We start from the raw sequence: 19,653 nt of genomic DNA on the forward strand, positions 1-19,653 counted from the left end.
AAAATGTTTTTTGCTCTTTCTTTTGAGGCGTATGTAATTCATATTAGGCCCCTATACTTATAAACAATGGTAGTAACTTCCGATTCTTAAAGTTTTGAAATCTATTGCAGGAGTTTACCACATCTTCATACTGCTCGTAAACAAGAGTCTCAGAACACACACTTGTGTTGCAGTATTAAAATGACAAGTGCAACTTCGTATTTTACAATACTTCTGTATGAACTACAAACTACCTCCCTGAAAGAGGAGACTTTTTAATGACAAGAAAATAATTCAGAAATATCTACCGAAATGCAGCACAACTCATTCTATGTGATACACCTTGACAGAGGTCCCGATTTGTGTAAAACGCCGTTAAAATCTTCAGGATTATAGCCCAGTGTATCAATCATAACCATTAAAATTTTGGGTGTAACAAATACAAGTAAACCAATCACAGGCACATTGATTTCAGGAGTGAAGAATAACACTGCTGTCACTTAGCTTCTGCTCCTGAAGGCAACACACATCTAACCTAAATAGCCTAACCATACTATACGTACCTCTCTGTTGCTTTTCTCCTTGGCAACTTTTGGCGTGAAAAAAATTTGGTTGAAATAGCCGAGAAACATTAATAAATAAAATCCTATAAATGTCATAATAGCTGTATATAGTGGCACCTGTTCGAAAGACTCTTTCGATCTTTTTGGCTTTTCCTTATTAAATAATTCATCCACTTTCTTGACATCTTGCATATCCTGTAAAACAAACAGTGCTGCGATTAACAGTTTTCAGGTGTCAGTAAAATTAGCAAAGAATCAATCACAGAAAACAAACACCGGTATGACACCCATACAGTAACAGGAAAGCAACATAAAAGTCACTACAATGTGGTGTTGTTTCCCATAAACCTGCTCCGCGGTGACAGAAACGACGCGAAAATCTTATTCTGCACTTATCTGCAACGCGCTACATACTGACATGTGAAACTTCAAGTCCTAAGATGAAACTTCTTTAACTAGTAAATATAACACACAGTGTACAGTACTCACCCGAATAAGGCCATTTTTCCTTTCCGTAAATACGGGTTTCCCATTTTGTTTACATACGTAGTATTTTTCTAGCTTTACATCTTCTTTGGCAGAACACACCACACCAACAACACCATTCGTGGCCATATTTGAAATGAGTGTGGTGCGCGTGCGTCGATCGTCAGGGTTGGGCGGCATAACTTTGTGGCTCTCACTGCGCAAGCGTAATAATCAAAATAACAACTGAAAGTATGGATAAATTTTAAGTACAAACTAAACATCACTGTCCATTCAGTACTAAAATAATCTATTAATTATTCATTATTTCATAAATATTCTTTTGTTTTGCATGAATATGTATACTACATAAAGTGCTAGTGTGGACATCGACGCATCTGACTCATCCTCTGGATTACAGAGTGTGTGAATGAAATTGCCGGCGTTCGGTTGTGACATTTGACAGCTTCAGGTTAGCGGATGTGCAGTTCCGTTCTGTAACGTGAGTACGCCGAGTGGATAGTGATACAGTGACCGAACGACTCAGATTTCGCCAGCTTCTGAAGTTTTAACGACCAAAAATGGAAACCTCTGCTACTAACGTGGAAAAGGATAAGGAGCATGCCAGCGACATCGTGTCTTCGGCAGTTTCCACTGAAGCAACGGGTATGCGACGAGATCATGAATCTATTGATGATTTTGAGCATTTAGAACCCGAATCTTCTCCTTTGTCAGAAACACCCGGGAAGCATAGTTTTGATGTTAATCAAGACATGAAACCCGCTGTCAATTCTGGTAAGGATATTGTTTCTTCTACTATTGTTGGTAAAGCTGAAAACAACCAGAATTCTTCAGAGTTTTCGCTTTTGGGTGATTCAAAGGTAGGATCTGTCGAAGCCGGCAACACGCCGGAGACACTTGAAGAAATTCCGCAAGCTGAGTTTTCAAACAAATTGATAGATTTTGAATCGCATGATGAGCAGACAAAACTTGACCCGAAGTTAAACGTGGAGCCTGAAAAATCCCTCTTTGCAACGACTGAATCAAACAAGCAGGCTCCCGAAAACTTGTTCGATCTACCCACACAGAAGGGTTCTGGTCTAGATTTATTTAACAGATTTGAAATATCACCCAAAGGGTCTGATGCAAGTGCTATGTCCCAAGCGTTTATGGAGATGGAGAGAGGAGGGATGCGGGAAGAGAAAAACTTAAGAAATGAAGATATTCTTCAACCTGAAGTGCAGAATATAGAACCAAAAACAGACGAATTACCAAAACAAAAAACTGAGGAAAAGAAGCCAGCGGAGCCAGAGTTTCACCCAGCTTTTGCACACCTGAAAGATGAAGCCCATGATGATGACAGCTTCAAAGATACGGATTCCATACCAGAACAAATAAAGGCAGAAGACAAGTTCAAAGATTTTCCAGAAGAGATACACGCTTCAAACAAGGACTTCGGTTTTCCAGAACCTAATGTACACGGTGATTTTCATGTGCCGGCACCAGCTACAAAAGGCAGTGAAGACAATTCTGCATCTGACAGGCTAGAGGACAAAAAAGTTAAAGAAACAAAGCCAGATGACAATGTAACAAAGCATGACTTGGAACTTGGAATTCCTGCCAAAGTAACGGGAAAACAGAAGTTGGAAGAAAAATCGCCAGTCAAAACCAAACCCGAAGTAGTACCACCCACAATTAAGTCGGAAGCAAAGAAAACGCCCCCTAAAGTCGATGATGAGCCTGTAATAGCACCATTCGCATTGGCATCAATTGGCTTAGGTAAGTGAAAAGTTTTTCAATGTTTACTGATTTTTGATTGCTGTCAATGAGTTGTATGTGCGCACCCTCTCATTTCGCAGGCAGTACTGTCAAAATTTACCCCGTTTTTCTTTTTTTAAAGCTTTTAAGGGTTCTAAAATTTCTCGGATCTGTTTCCATTGCATTACCGGTTCTGTGAAAGGTTTTCTTGAGTTGCTATCCGCAAATAACCCTCCTTGTTATGGTATAATGAAAGCCTACAGCTCTGTGTCTCAGTATAAAAAAACTTTTTGTATTATACGTCTATATATGTTAACTACACCAGTTCGTTGGCTTAAACAAATTCAAAAAGTTTACTTAAGTCTAATGATTTATAGACCTGATTTTAGTGTTTGTGGCGTGGGGGGGAGGGGGGGAGACAGACAGACAGATTGGTTATTTCTTGTATCAGGAGTGCCATTAACTTGGGTATGGTAAATTGACATAAAGACTGCTACACATCTACCAAATACTGAACAGACCGTTAAGTTTTGTGGTTGTCAAAGCATGTAGTAGACTACTAAGCAGTTCCATTCTTGTTTGTTGATCTAACCGGTTTTTAAACTGGCTTTACCCTTGGTACAAATTCATGAAATGTCTTGATGGCTCAAGACTGAAGCTGCCACTATGAAATTTGATTTTACTCTTTCAGGAATCTATTATTGCTTACACAAACTACATGTGACAGCTTCAAAGATTATGACTGTTTATTTACTTAGATTATCTCATTATTAATAAATGTAATAGTGTGCATTGCTATTTTGAGAAAAATCTTAATTATTGTAGAGTGATTCTGCTAATTTTGCAAAGTATGTTTTCCTTTACACTTTTTGTATGAACCAGTGCTATTTTTTAAGAGCTAAGTTCCAAAATTTAAATATGCATTATAATGTAGCTGATCTAAAATTAAAAAGTATGACAGCTCAGAAAGTTAAAGCTAACCAGAAAAACTCTGTTAACGAAGTTTGCCTTGAATGTTACTCAAAATAATTTGCTTGGAAAAGCACTATCCAAAAAATTGTCTGTTGTTAGATATCTCTGTTAAGAGATTAGCTGATACTTCATACATTATTTTAAAGAGAGTTGTTCAGTTCTTGTGGTAACTTCTGCCAAGTGAAAGAAAGAAATTTCAAGTAACACTTATTTCATGAATTTATGCTCCATGTATACAGCTGAAAGCTTCATTGCATGGAAAATGTTAGAGGAGGCATTTATCCAGAAGTAGATGTCAAAGGACTGATGGGTGGTGGTGATTTGCCTCATACTTGGCTTTCTTCACATTTGTACATGGAAATCTATTTTCGTGAACTTAGAAAAGTCTGAGCTTTGGTTCGTAATGTTGTTACAAAAGTTGAACCATAAGCATGTGATCATCATAAAATTGTAAGATAGAGATCTGTCATAGGAAACAAATTGAAAGTGTAGATGCAGAGTATAATTGTCATACAATCATTACACATACTTCATAAATTGGCCAGAATGTTCATCTTTGTAAGACAAATAATCCTGGTTGTAAGCTATGGGATCCACAAGCACAAAATTACCTTCATTTTTGAACTTGAGTGAAATTTGCATAAATCTTCAGGTTATCATCTACCTAATGGAGATTGGTGGGTAAGAATATGCCAGTCCCTGCAAGTCATTGCATTTTACAAGCACAGAATCTTCAAAATGAGTTCCTAATTGTGATAGCAGTTTTTAACAAACAAGCTGTTGTGTTGTTTTTCACTCCCCCCTTTTGAGTTTTGTGGGATCTACAGTATCATATAAAATACCTCAACTGAAATATGAATGATGTGTGCATAAAAAATAACTAGCCTGCTGCCTGCCCCACCTATATATATATATATATATATATATATATATATATATATATATATATATATATATATATATATTACTGCCTTTATTGTTCTGAATGTAATTTTGGAAGTGGCATTGGACACTGTGGTTGTTTCAGTTCTACTAGTGATGATAAAAAAAAAGTGCAACAAAAATCACTGGCTTGCCCAAGCGTTATACATTTGGATGTATCACAGACTTCCCATGCCATACAGTCTTATCTGAATGGAACTGAAACTCTGTTATCATGTAATGATTTTCTGAAAATTATAATTGTATTAACTGGAATCCCCAAATGTGTGGAATTCGAGAGAGCAGTACCTAGTCTCTTGCCCTATTAAAAAAAAAAATACTATTTCTGATTTAAATATATTGATGTGCCCTTTGCACTCTCACTTCAGTATAGTTTCCAGTCGCCTATGACAAGCAAGGGCTCGAGTTAAAAAGTGACTAGGAAAAGCAGGTGTTCAGAGAGTATCGTATTGTATCGTTATCAGATAAATGTCTACCGTCAGTATTGCGGGATTAAAACAGTCTTCTATAGCGAAAACCCACCATGAAGGACATTGGTCTCGCTTTAATACTTCTGAATACGCGCCAGCGATATGCTTATGGGCCGAATGTTGTGTAATTCTAGTTATAACGCGTACAAACGGTATGATCTGTCGATTGTGCCAAAGCGTTTCCGTTCGCATCCTTAAGACATCTCGTTGGATTTTAGTCTACAAATATCTATGACTCATTCCGCTGCGCACGGGATTTGTAGTCATCGCTGCGTTTGAAACTTACACGACAGCTAGGTCTTATTGCGAGGTGCGAGGGACGTGGTTGTCTGAAGAGCAGTACTCGATTGTTGGCTGTTGATCTACATATTTATGGAACACTACATGATAATGACGTGCACCACTATTTTAAAAGTACTTTAATCGGCTTTCATTTTTGCCGTAAGGTGGTACACTAAAACGAGGACACCTATACTGATGACCTGAGGGGGATGTCTGTCTGAAATCTCAATGTGCAACTTTGATTTAAAGTATATGGCGCTTTGAAATTGCTGCTGGCGAAAACAGATGGAGGTTAGCAATAACCGAGACACAGGAATATTTGTCAAGCAATTAATCAACAATCTGTTTCGGAAGTGAAGCATCCGGTTTTAAATTTCAGAGAGCGATGAAACATCCGAAATATGTCCTCAGTACCTTTCAATAAACGGATGAGAATGGATTCTTCGCAAGTACAAACGACAGTGAGGCACAATTGACATTCTATTTCGTCAGTCGACGGTAGTTGACGAACAGCAAATGTTCTACTGTTAAGTGCTGTTTTCAGAGAATACGCGTGCATAAGTCACATCGATACATGCACCTACTCTTTCGTATATAATCTCTTCACTAGTGGATTAAGGCAAATTTCGCGATGTAGTACTTCAAAAAGGACACGGCCAATTTCCTTCCACCTTCGTGTCATATATGAAAATGTGCCGCCTCTAATGGCGTCGATGACAACCATTAAATCTCAATCAGCTCATATAATCCTTTTAGTTTTTGTCTTCAGAACAGTAAAATTGTCACGGTGGTTTTGCGACTGAACTAGCCAGGCACGACTCGTGGCCTGCTGTTAGAGCTACAGGTTTGCATTTTATCCTTTTTCCAAACAGAACAGAATTTATTCTGCAGTCTTCTTGCGAGAAATGCTGGATCTCCAAAGGATATGGAGAGGGAAGTGCGGTGGTGGCATATCGAAACTGTCCGTCGAGTTGTGATTCGTGCCTGCATTGATCAGTAGAAAAAGGGCAAAGGCAATACTTTTCATCCGATACATGCTGGGCGCACAATATCAAGAGCTTTTCTCTGGTATTCTTCTATCTACCTTGCCGCTTTACTGCATTGGTTTGCCTGTGAGACACATGCCCGTGTACTCATTCATAGGATTTATTAAAAAAGGCAGTGCTGGAATCTTCAGTATCTGCAGAAACGAAGTGATTCGTAGATGGACTGTCAACACGCCTTCATACGCGCGGTTTTTCGAAAATTGTACTGTGATGGTTATTGAACGAGCAGAATTCTTGAGGCAGTAGGCTACGTCTTTTTTTTTCTTATTCGTGTTTGGCAGTATGCTCCCGTCAATCCAACCTGTTATTCATTTGACTGACTAACAATACTAACGACTTTTTATTTATCGAATACCTTTAGAAACCTTATCCAACAGCTAGGTTTATGTCCTTCTTCATTGAACCTTTCAAGGCAGTTACTCCAGTGTGGAGGTGGTACGTCTACGTAAGTCTCATACGAGTTGCGAGTTTTCAGTCTATCGGCTTCCGGGGGCAAGAAAAATTTGATTTTCAGTATTTCGCATCACACTCTGCTCATTAAGAGGTATATTATAATTTTAACACAATAAGACAAGTAATGCAGCTAGAAACTGTGTTTTGTCCTGAGGCTGCATAAATAACGGCGCGCAAATACCAGGACTGTATTCATCCAGTGTTTGGGAATGTGAACACTTCGCAACTTCCAGCAAACTTTACATTAATTTCAAAGGTTTTCCAAACTTTTTGACGCTCAGACGCTTAACGTCGAATATTTAGCACATTAACTCGTTTGTAAAGTAATCACAGTTTGAAACCGTGTTTTATTCATGGGAGTTAATCTTCCAGGAATGGGGCTTTACTATTTCTTTGCTAAGGCGTGAAGAATGTTACTTCCGTAATATCCCAAAGGCTGTATATAAGTCGCAACTAGGGACAAGTCCTGCAACATCGTTGAATACACGTATGTGGGGCTTTACAATATCGAGTTACTGACATTCGAGCAGTGTTGAGCATCGGTAGAGAGCGGCGTTGTCGGTTTGCAGTTGCCGATCACGATGTGTGGCTACGGCAGCCAACAGCTATGCTGCCCTCTGATTATATTCACACGCGCCAGTTAACGTGCGGTATTGATTTTGCTTTGCAGGCCCGCAGTAACCCTATCGTTTTTCTGCTTCTCCCCACTGCTGGCTTCATACGAAGTGGAGTTAAATCTACATCTACGTATATACTCCGCAGACCACTGTGAAGTTCATGGCAGAGGGTACGTCCCATTGTACCAGTTATTAGCGCTTTATCCCTTTCCGTCCGCGGCTCGTGGTCTCGCGGTCGCGTTCGCGCTTCCCGAGCACGTTGTCCCGGGTTCGATTCCCGTCGGGGTCAGGAATTTTCACCTGCCTCGAGATGAGTGTGCACATTAAATAAGCCCTGTTAATTTGATAGTGGTCCCACACACATTCCAGAGTGGCTCGCACGAGTGATTCATAACCAATCTCCTTTGTAGACTGATTGCATTTTCCCAGTATTCTGTCAATAAACTGAAGTGAACCACCTGCTTTACCCACGACTGAGGTCCGCCGCTCGTGGTCTCGCGGTGGCGTTCTCGCTTCCCGAGCACGGGGTCCCGGGTTCGATTCCCGGCGGGGTCAGGGATTTTCACCTGCCTCGAGATGACTGGGTGTTTGTGTTGTCCTCATTATTTCATCATCATCCAGGAAAGTGGCGAAATTGGACTGAGCAAAGATTGGGTAATTGTACGGGCGCTGATAACCACGCAGTTGAGCGCCCCACAAACCAAACATCAATCAACCACGACTGAGCATGTGAGAGATCATTCCATTTCATATCCCTACAAAGTATTACACCCAGGTGTTTGTAGGAGTTGGCCGATTCCGACTGTGAGTCATTGACACTATAGTCCTACGATATTGCTTGCGAAGCGCACAATTTTAAGTTTCTGAATGTGTGAAACAAGTTGTCAATCTTTGCACCACATTGAAACCTTATCGAGATCTGACCGAATATTTATGTAGCTACTTTCAGGCAGCATTTCACTACAGACAACTGTGTCATTTGCAAAACGTCTGAGGTTACTATTAATTTTGTCCGCGACGTAATTAATATACAGCCGGCCTGTGTGGCCGTGCTGTTCTAGGCGCTTCAGTCTGGAACCGCGTGACCGCTACGGTCGCAGGTTCGAATCCTGCCTCGGGCATGGAGGTATGTGATGTCCTTAGGTTAGTTAGGTTTAAGTAGTTCCAAGTTCTAGGGGACTGATGGTCTCAGATTTTAAGTCCCATAGTGCTCAGAGCCATTTGAATTAATATACAACTTGAGCAAAAGGGTCTCAACACACTTCCCTGGGATACACCGAAGTTAATTATACATCCGACAATGACACACTGTCCAAGATAACATGTGTCGTCCTCCGTACCAAAAAGTCCAGTCACAAATTCTGTTTGGTACCCCGTTTAATCGCACTTCTGAGAATGATCGTAAATGTGGTACTACTCGCCATTCAGACGAACAAAGAGCACAAAGAAAATGTGAACAGAAGCCAAGCGAGATCATTCCGATAGCTTTTTGCTGAGGTAACTGCCCTTTAAAAAATTAGCTGTCAGTCACTTTATCCTCTGCCAAGCGGAAGAGTTAAGTCATCCCATATGGCGTCCTTGTTTGTAGTGTGCTGCAGCCGAAAGGTAGGGATCGATCCTGCTCCGCAACACAGTTGTAGCTTGCCAGTCATGTTCAACAGCAGTCTTGTAGCATCCGTTGTTTTTAGATTGTTTCATTAGCTTTTAGCTGCACGGTTTCTCCAGGATCTTTAAAATTATCGTCTGTTTCAACACTTCCAAACTCTGAACTTAAAAATAATCAGGCACTAAATCTATGTTTGTTATTCCGTACCAGAATAAGCAGTACGAAATCTAAAATTGACGGACAGCCTTGGAAGGGAGCAGTATCAACGCTACCACAACACGCGGAGTCCAGAATGGCTTCGCCAGAGACTATGAGATTCAAAATCCGTTTAACCTACAGTAACGGTTTGCCTAGCAACATCGTAATAGCTTAATCACTTTACGACTCAGTTTTGCCACTAGCTTCCGACATCGCCCTGTAAAATTAAAGAAGTGTACTGAGAAACAGCACGTCAGGAAAACAAAATACAATAATTCCTTTTGTGGCCGCAATTGTCTTCCGCAGCTGTCTGTAATAACCGAGTCCTGAGGTGGAAGAACTATAATGATAGGCCTCCGCTATAACAGTTGTCATATTGGATACTTTTATACTCCGACCAGTGGCTTTATAATGCTTTTTAACAGCATTTATTCTTCAGAGCCACTGAAACCTTATCTTCAGGCGGTTGGTGTTTACACTCGGCACTTCACATTTATACCAGCTGCATTTAGTCACTGGAATCGCAGCGCTTCAATCCCATCTGCACCTTGTATAAAATGTGAAGTGCTGGCTGTATTTACCAGCAATCTGAAGATAAGTCTTCAGTGGTTCGGAAGCTACCTAATGAAAGAATAAGAATTTTGAAACGACCCGGTGGCACTATTAATTAAAAGCACCCGCTATTGTTTAGTGTCCCTAATGGATGAGATGAAAAAGAGCTAGTGTCAGTCACCACATTATTCTAAACTGGGCCTAGCCAGCTTTTCTCATGGTTCTTTCATAGAGTTTCACCCGGCTGCAATTGTTGAGGCGAGATCGATCATAACTGAACACCGCCATAACTTCCCCGATGGTATCAGTAGTCCAGTGGTTCCACACCAGGAGATGGTTACCCCCCTGAAGTTCAAAATCAAAAGCGTTCAGTTGTTTCGATAAAATTTATTTTTAAAGTCTCGTTACTATTATCACTGTTTCGTATCTGTTACGAATAAATTATCAATAATTAAGCTTTTCAAATATTAGCATTGTTGGAGGAGAGTACAGCTTGTGAAACGAATGTAGGAACATGATATACCCTGTTCCCCACGTATTCCTTACTGCACATACACTTCATAGCGTGCACCTGTGACAGCGAAATTAAAACATATGTTTCACTATCTCATGAAAATACATTCACAGGGTTGTGTGTATAAATATATAGTGGTTATCACACTGTTGTAGGATCTACAAAGTAGCATTATTATTATTATTATTATTATTATTATTATTATTATTATTATTATTATTATTTGTAGACACAAAGCATTGGCAACATGAAGTCTTTCAATTTATGCCAGTTCATAAGTGAAGATTCCAGCTATCTAGTGATTGATAGTAACTATAGTGCACGACTTTTAAGTTTGATTTTAAATGGGAGTGCAGGGTGTGTGTAACTTAAGTGTCGCTGAGGTGAGAGTTGGTGTAGGTGACGCGTCTTTGTAACAAATATCTATCCGCAATGTGGATAGCTTCCTTTCCTGATATCGATAGCAAGCACTTACTATGCACTGAGAGTTGCTTCATCGTTCTACAAAAATTGTTAACGTAAGAACCAGTTATTGTTCAAAGAAAATTATTTTTCATTCCAAAGCGTAGTTAGGCGTTAATGTTAATATTGGGAGAAAAGGGGGTACTAACTAGGGCTTCTAAAATTTTATCATGGTTTTAAGGAGGATGACTAACATCTGACCATGAGTTTAAGGGAGATTTGATCTTAATAAAGTTAAACTCTACAACTACATCGCATTTTCTTGGAATGAGTGGCAAAGATAAATGTCCACATATTTTCAAGAGCAGCGTTTCCGTATCTACATCTAATGCAGTATGTAATCTGAGTATTTGGTTTCACCACATGCTTGTCTTCTTGAAGCAGTTTCAACACAGACTTATGCTTCCTGTAATTTAAATTTCTGATATCCACACAGTATGTATTGCGGTTGTTTACATTTTCATTGCGAAAATTCAGTGAAAACTTGATCAAACTGAGAACATCATTAGTTGTCTCATCAGCCAGGTCAGTGAAGTCTAAAAGTCTATTTCTTACACTATCTTCAGGATCAAAATACCTTACAACCTTAGAGAACATCTTGTTTTTGTGGTTAGTGGCATCGGCTGCAGCAGAGGAAAAAGTTTCTTGATTTAGCTGCATCTTTAAAGCATCAATGCAGTTCTGAACACTTTTTGGCGCGAAAACCTTTTTCGCTATTGCTTCTGCTTAATTCGACTATAGTCATAATCTTAGCCAAATTAGAATCATGGAAAACATCCTTCGATAATTTATTTCCACAGTCCGTACATCTGTAACTGATAATGTTTTAAAGTGTGAAAACTATTTCTAGCTCACCTGCAACGTTGATAATGACCTTGCTGCCATTACAGAAGTATTTGGGTAAATTTGAGGACGCCTTCACTTCCTTTTCGTTTAGATTATGAACTTCTATGAAAGAATGTTGGCTGCTGTCGGGATTGCCCATATGAGCGATGGTGAAGTCACGCTTACACAGCACACAATAAGCTTCTGTGGGTCAGCTGATAAGTAAATAATGCAACGAGTATGTTTAGACACTAATGTCCTTACACGGTGATTTTTGGAACGCGTACAAACTCTAGGGATTGATCGATGAGAGGATACAGAGCAAAAAAACGTCCGATGAACTTAATGTCCGGAAATGCAGGGTTCCCTATCCTAGAAACCATTTATTCAATCGTACTTTGTTTCAGAGACTGGTTTAATGCGCGCTGTACCATGCAGTTACAGTATGCTTGGTTTTCTCCTACAGGGTGGTATTGTTCCTCATACGTCGTGCCCTAGCGCCCTCTTCTGCGATAATAATTCGTAACATTGTGTCTGATTCACTTCTCGTGTTGCCTCTGCAAGTAGTGGATGTGATACAGCGTTGTACACAGTGGTTCCGTATTGGAATCGAGAGCTTGCCGACATGGCGACGGGGGGCAAGGTTGTATGAGACCTATCCCCGCCTACAGCAACCAGAGCGTTCAATGTTTTCAACAGTGTTTCGCCGTTTGCCAGAGACAGGGTTGTTTCAGGAAATCATGAAGGACGTACCCGAAATGTTCGGACACTAGACTTGGAGGAAAACGTAAAGACGACTGCAGTGTCATTACCAGGCAGTTGGCCCGCCAATACAAGGTAAGACAGACGATTGTGAGGAACGTTCTCCATGACAATTGGTACTATCTATAATCACTTGCAGGGTTTACAGGCGACGTACTTCTTACATCGGGAGCAGTTTCGTCAGTGGTTTCTTCATCCATCCTATTCACAGATGAGGCCACCTTCACGCGGAGTGGTATCTTCAACCTTCATAATTCATCTGTGGGGATAGTATGCAGAACCCCCGTATATGGTGACAGCGAATCACCGGCATCGGTGCAGCCGTAATTTGTGAGCCGGGATATTTGGCGACCGTATTTTGGGACCAGTCATCCTTCCACATCGTCTAACAGGCCAGAACTGTCAGCGTTTCATGCGGGTGACTTTGCCTCACCGCCGGCCGGAGTGGCCGTGCGATTCTGAGCACTACAGTCTGGAACCGAGCAACCGCTACGGTCGCAGGTTCGAATCCTGCCTCGGGCATGGATGTGTGTGACGTCCGTAGGTTAGTTAGGTTTAATTAGTTCTAAGTTCTAGGCGACTGATAACCTCAGAAGTTGAGTCGCATAGTGCTCAGAGCCATTTGAACAATTTTTTGCCTCACCTGCTGGAAGAAGTGCCCTTGATGATTCGAAGGGTTTGTTGCTGCTACATCATGGCTCTCCGCCCACTTCACCGTTAACGTCCGGACGCACCTCAATCACGTCTGGTCGATGAATCGGACGATGGGGTCCAGTTGCATGGCCTGTTCATTCACCGGACTCAACTCGTGCGATTTCTGGTTATGAGGCCATCTCAAAGGTATCTTGTATGTAGAGCCACATTCCAGATGTGGAAACAGTGGAACAGCGTATTCATGCTGCCTTTGACACTGTTCAGATGCAGCCTGGCCAATGTGAACGTGAGAGACAGAACATGCTACGGCGCGTACACGCATGCGGTGAGGCAGATGAAAACCATTTTCAGCATGTACTGTAACTGTGGCTGCATGGTACAGCGCGTATTAGAACGCAGTCTCTGTAACATTGTATGATTCAATAAATTGTCTCTAGCATAGAAACCATACATTTATGGACAAACTTTCGTTAGACCTTTTTTGTTCCGTGTCCTCTCATCGCTCAATCCCTAGAGTTCTTACATGGTGGAAAAGATCGCCTTGTATTATCCTTTTCCGCGCGTCGGTGTTATTTACGCCCCTTATTTATACCGCAGCTGCTGATCGGTGCGAGGTGACCCCTTCCGTTGGTTGCCAATACTGACCGAGGAAACATTACCCTTCGTACAACCTCTCGTGACGCATAAGTTATGGCTTTTTTCTCCGCTCCTCGCATTGCCTACAGCCAAAGCGTCTTCTTTTCGTAGTACACGAACAGAAAAGACTACCGAGAATGGTATCGATTGTTGCAAGAAAACAGAGATCTGTCGGACAGGGAATTCGAACTATCTATACTACTTCGCGGATTAATATTTATAATGGTGGTCACTGAGGGGAGTTGGCCCCCTTAGTACTAAAGAAGTACCTTGATAGCTGATTAAGTTTCCATCGCAACTTGTTGCCGGCGACTGGCATCAGGCAATGCTGTGACGGCAGCCTCTTGCACTTAGCGCTTAAAAGCTTGTCAGTCGTCAGGGTTCTTGTTTCGTCTTCTAGAGCATAGGTCAGTGGTCCCCAACCTGGGGGTAATTACACCTTGAGGGGTAATATGGAAATTTCCCGAGGGTCAAAAACTAAAAGATTCGTTTCTGTTTGTCACGAAATTAAATTAGTTTCAAAAAATCACTATTATCAAAATTTTGTAAGACTCTAATACTGATTTATCTAAGTTATCAAAAATTAGTTCTTCTCATTTTGGTAGCATTAATGCGGTGCAGGTTACAGGTTCCTCACATAGTCAACTCACTACATACATATGTTGTTTTGTCCCTTACGTCTCTGATGATAAAATTGAGACATATACGTAACAAATGCTAAATATCCCAAGATAATGTTTCTCCAAGTTGTAGATAATATCTGCAGTTTCCAGAAATTGCTTCATTACTCGCTTCGAAACAGATAAATAAATTGACAGCGCGGCACAGCAGTAACTACATAAGGGCTACTATAGTGCTGCACATTATTATTATTGTTGTTGTTGTTGTTAGTGGCTGCGGTGAGATACAAAGAAGTAAAAACCTGGAATCTTCCAATTTCTGCCCGTTCAGATGTCAGGAGTGCAGCAATGAAGTGATTTACGGACGGTACAGTGCACACATTTTAACTTCGTTGATTTTACATGGGGTTGAGCGAGTGTCACAATGGAGAGGAGTAATGCAGAGGAAGTATGTTTTGTAACAAGTGCCTGCCCTCACTGTGGATAGCTGGCTTTCTTATCTGAGGAGGACTTACTTTAAAAGTAAGTGTTCCAAGCAAAGTCTCTCATTGTACAGTTTAGTTAGGTGATAATGTGGGGGAGGGGTGGGGGCAACAGGTACCGGGGGGGGGGGGGGGGAGCGGGGGTGCTAGCTAATGTCTGATTACACTCAGGGGTAAATGGTCTAAGAAAGGTTGGGAACCACTGCTATAGATGAACCGATTATGCAGCTGATCGGCAAGTTAAGTATTTGTTGTTTAGAATGTGGTGGAAGTGCACGTGGAGGGGCTAGCGGCGACTGTTCCTTCAGCTGAGCTGAGGCTTAACGGGCGGCCTCTCGGCCAAGGACCCGCTCGATCCTCGAGGCTACGAGCACCCTCGGCGCGATGCGATGAGCCTCGGCTAATGAGCCCAGCCCTCAGAGCTCGGCCTCTCCCATTACCCACCTTAAACTCCCTACTTCGCTGTCTCTACACACTTTCTTCTCGATCAGATTCGCAGAAAACTATTGTGTGATTAGAAGAGGGTATTTTGAACCACAGTCGCCTTATTTCGTCAGCCACGGTATCAGTTCTTCACTTCAAGAAAATTCTTGTGACATGAGTCGAAGATGGTGTCTTAACTTACGATCGATGTTCACTTGTTTCCACTCGCTGCCAACATCAGCTTTCAAAGGTGTTTTCTAGTATTCACATCGCTGTAGCCAGATTTTCGTGTTGACGTCGACCTGTGATTACGATCATCCATAAATGACTTACACTTACCACTGTTTGTGATAAAAGCACAATTCCGCATAAAGATGCACAGAGTACGTTGTCTGCTACATAAAGCTCACTAGCTTGGTCGAACTGAGAAAGCTAACTGAGAGACCGACTTCAGTCGAAACAGCTATCCCTGTCAGCCAACGGGCCATGATTTTTCTTAGAATGAACAATTAGTACGAGCTGTGGCGAAATGTACACAAAGTAGCCTTACATGTTCAATTCCCTAAAAGTAGCTATTTAAGTAATTGCAAACTTGAGGAGCATAAATAAGCAAAAACTTTTTTCAAGCGTTCTTGATTCTCTCTAGAAGGGTGAGTTTTGCGGGAGAATTTGGACTGTTCAACTTGGCATACAGATGTGACATTCTTAGCAGAAAATTGCTGAAAATTATGTAGGAAAAATAATACTGAGAGATAAAGAACAAAGTTCTCGGATTGGAAAGGATAGAGAAGAGGAATGTAGTCGTTCACCCCTTCTGCTCCATCTATACATCGAAAAAACGAAGACGGAAATAAAAGTTGAGGAGTGGAATTAAAGTTAGGGTTGAAAGAGTGTCAGTAATAAGATTTTCTGATGATACTGCTATCATCAGTAACCTTGAATTATAAAATTCGTTGAATGAAATGGAGTCTAATGAGCACATGTTATGGATTGAGAATAATCAGGAGAAATGAAACGGCGATAAACGTAGCACCAAAATATAGTACCATTAAGGAGACGAAGCGAAGGAATTCTGTTAATTCAGAAAGCACAGTAACACAGGGTGGAAGGACAGAAAAAGCAGGGTAGCACTGGCAAAAAGGGCATTCCTACCGAGAGAAGTCTATTAGTATCAAACTTAAGTCTTAATTTGATGAAGGTATTTCTGAGACTGTAAGTTTGTATCACAGCGTTGTGAGGTAATGAAACATGGACTGTGGGAAAATCCGAACAACGGGCAATCGAAGTATTTGAGATGTGGTGCTACAGAATCGTGTTTTTTAATAGGCTGATTTCATCAACGTTTTTCATAATCGGGCTTTAGCTATGTAGTTTTTGTTTCAAAAATCGTGTACAGCCACAATCTCTGTACTCTTGTCCTCTGATTGTCGTGCTGTTAATACGCAATACGAAAATGACTGAGGCTGCTTCCTGCTCCGTAGTGAAGCACACGTATGGAACTCGGTTAAAAACTGCACAGAAGTGGGTTGTTCTTATAAATTTACAGGAAAAATAGGATTTTAAGTTTTACAGTTGCGTTGCAAATGCACACTGTATGTGAGCGGAATCTGTAGCGTGCAGTTACGGGATCACTGGTTCAAGTCTCGCACTGATCATCCTTATTTGCTCAGTTTGAAATACCTACATCTCGTAATTGTAAAATTCATCATTTTTATGAATAATGCACTTTTCTAGTGTGTAATTACGTATTGCACGCGAAATTCCTGTTTTCATTTCAAATATAAATTCTTAATTATCGATGTTTTATGAAAGATTGTTAATGAAGTTTGCTTAAATTAAGGAAACATAATTTAATTTCGTAGGACTAAAATGAAAAACCAAATACTCTTTATTTGGACTACGTCCAGTGTTTCATACCACATATGTAGTCTTACACGAGCCAGAGTGGTAAGTGTCGCAGAAATATGTTGCAACAGTCATTTTCACCGTATCAAGTACACCATACAAATTTCTGCAATTGTACGTTTTCCTCTGTAGCATTACAGTAGGAATCCAAAAGACCTGATCTGGAGCCAATTTAAGGGATTTGTCGCGCTAAATAACAAAGACTGTTAATCTGCCAGATGTCTGGAACTAATGCACGTAACTTTTTCCCATGTCATTTCCAAACGCTGGCGGGATATAGAACGGCACATCATAAAAAAGAGGAGAAAATGCGACGCCTGGTTGGCTTAGTGTATTCTGTTGTTGATAGGCTTGTTATCTACAGTTCCAGAATTGAAATAATTTCTCAGATTCGGGTAAGGAAGGAGCTAAGAGATTACCAGACGACTGTCTTTAATTAATATCTTCAGTGGCTTCAGTATTCAACAGTACGGTGAAATCTCTGCAGTATGCTTTTGCGTAACACACAGCTCGCTCAGAAAAATTACCCTGTTTTTTGGGAATTTTCATCACTCTTGTTTGTAATTAGAATACTACGTTAGGTGAGATCGAGAGCATTTTATTCTTTTCATCTGGTCACGTTCTCTTCAAAAATTAAATGACATTCGAAGCATCATTGTTTTCCTGCTCGTTTCTTTTTACAGTACGTCTGAACTGCAACTGACCACATCATTGCAGGTTGTTTGGACAAGCTGGCCGGCTAGTGCTGTCAAAGTTAAATGCGCCTGTAAAGCTGCTGTCCCACATTATCACTCAGGCTACGTGCTTGTAACACAGCAAAAAACGTATCCTTATGATGATACTTCTTGACTATGCTCGAAGCAGCTTGGCTTCCGCTCAAACGAAAACCAGTGAGATTCGAGCAAACGCGGAAGAATACGTGTAACGTTTGCGTCATGTTTATTCTTAGGACGAACACAGTATAGAGAAAGATGCGGGGATTGAAACGGTAGGTGAAGACGGAGTTGGAATATATCCAGCAAGTACACTCCTGGAAATGGAAAAAAGAACACATTGACACCGGTGTGTCAGACCCACCATACTTGCTCCGGACACTGCGAGAGGGCTGTACAAGCAATGATCACACGCACGGCACAGCGGACACACCAGGAACCGCGGTGTTGGCCGTCGAATGGCGCTAGCTGCGCAGCATTTGTGCACCGCCGCCGTCAGTGTCAGCCAGTTTGCCGTGGCATACGGAGCTCCATCGCAGTCTTTAACACTGGTAGCATGCCGCGACAGCGTGGACGTGAACCGTATGTGCAGTTGACGGACTTTGAGCGAGGGCGTATAGTGGGAATGCGGGAGGCCGGGTGGACGTACCGCCGAATTGCTCAACACGTGGGGCGTGAGGTCTCCACAGTACATCGATGTTGTCGCCAGTGGTCAGTGGAAAGTGCACGTACCCGTCGACCTGGGACCGGACCGCAGCGACGCACGGATGCACGCCAAGACCGTAGGATCCTACGCAGTGCCGTAGGGGACCGCACCGCCACTTCCCAGCAAATTAGGGACACTGTTGCTCCTGGGGTATCGGCGAGGACCATTCGCAACCATCTCCATGAAGCTGGGCTACGGTCCCGCACACCGTTAGGCCGTCTTCCGCTCACGCCCCAACATCGTGCAGCCCGCCTCCAGTGGTGTCGCGACAGGCGTGAATGGAGGGACGAATGGAGACGTGTCGTCTTCAGCGATGAGAGTCGCTTCTGCCTTGGTGCCAATGATGGTCGTATGCGTGTTTGGCGCCGTGCAGGTGAGCGCCACAATCAGGACTGCATACGACTGACGCACACAGGGCCAACACCTGGCATCATGGTGTGGGGAGCGATCTCCTACACTGGCCGTACACCACTGGTGATCGTCGAGGGGACACTGAATAGTGCACAGTACATCCAAACCGTCATCGAACCCATCGTTCTACCATTCCTAGACCGGCAAGGGAACTTGCTGTTCCAACAGGACAATGCACGTCCGCATGTATCCCGTGCCACCCAACGTTCTCTAGAAGGTGTAAGTCAACTACCCTGGCCAGCAAGATCTCCGGATCTATCCCCCATTGAGCATGTTTGGGACTGGATGAAGCGTCGTCTCACGCGGTCTGCACGTCCAGCACGAACGCTGGTCCAACTGAGGCGCCAGGTGGAAATGGCATGGCAAGCCGTTCCACAGGACTACATCCAGCATCTCTACGATCGTCTCCATGGGAGAATAGCAGCCTGCATTGCTGCGAAAGGTGGATATACACTGTACTAGTGCTGACATTGTGCATGCTCTGTTGCCTGTGTCTATGTGCCTGTGGTTCTGTCAGTGTGATCATGTGATGTATCTGACCCCAGGAATGTGTCAATAAAGTTTCCCCTTCCTAGGACAATGAATTCACGGTGTTCTTATTTCAATTTCCAGGAGTGTAGTTGACTTTGGATTCAAA

At 42.0% G+C, this 19,653-nt stretch overlaps 2 protein-coding genes across 7 annotated transcripts in view; one reads left to right on the top strand and one right to left on the bottom strand.

Annotated features, from left to right (window-relative positions):
- LOC126092061 (serine palmitoyltransferase 2) overlaps nucleotides 1-19,653 on the bottom strand; it is a 402,429-nt gene that overhangs the window by 74,008 nt on the left and 308,768 nt on the right. For all 5 annotated transcript variants that reach the window (XM_049907469.1, XM_049907473.1, XM_049907472.1 and 2 more), the window contains exons 2-3: nucleotides 1,032-1,224; nucleotides 543-737 (exon numbers count right to left, since the gene is read on the bottom strand). In XM_049907469.1, coding sequence (XP_049763426.1) covers nucleotides 543-737; nucleotides 1,032-1,224 — 388 coding nt within the window. The remainder of the gene's footprint in view (nucleotides 1-542; nucleotides 738-1,031; nucleotides 1,225-19,653) is intronic.
- The window catches only part of LOC126092060 (reticulon-4-like), a 366,544-nt gene continuing 348,306 nt past the window's right edge, over nucleotides 1,416-19,653 (top strand). For both annotated transcript variants that reach the window (XM_049907466.1, XM_049907468.1), the window contains exon 1: nucleotides 1,416-2,786. In XM_049907466.1, coding sequence (XP_049763423.1) covers nucleotides 1,589-2,786 — 1,198 coding nt within the window. In that variant the 5' untranslated portion in view covers nucleotides 1,416-1,588. The remainder of the gene's footprint in view (nucleotides 2,787-19,653) is intronic.

This window comes from Schistocerca cancellata, chromosome 7 (assembly GCF_023864275.1).
Source record: "Schistocerca cancellata isolate TAMUIC-IGC-003103 chromosome 7, iqSchCanc2.1, whole genome shotgun sequence".
Classification (NCBI taxonomy): Eukaryota; Metazoa; Arthropoda; class Insecta; order Orthoptera; family Acrididae; genus Schistocerca; species Schistocerca cancellata.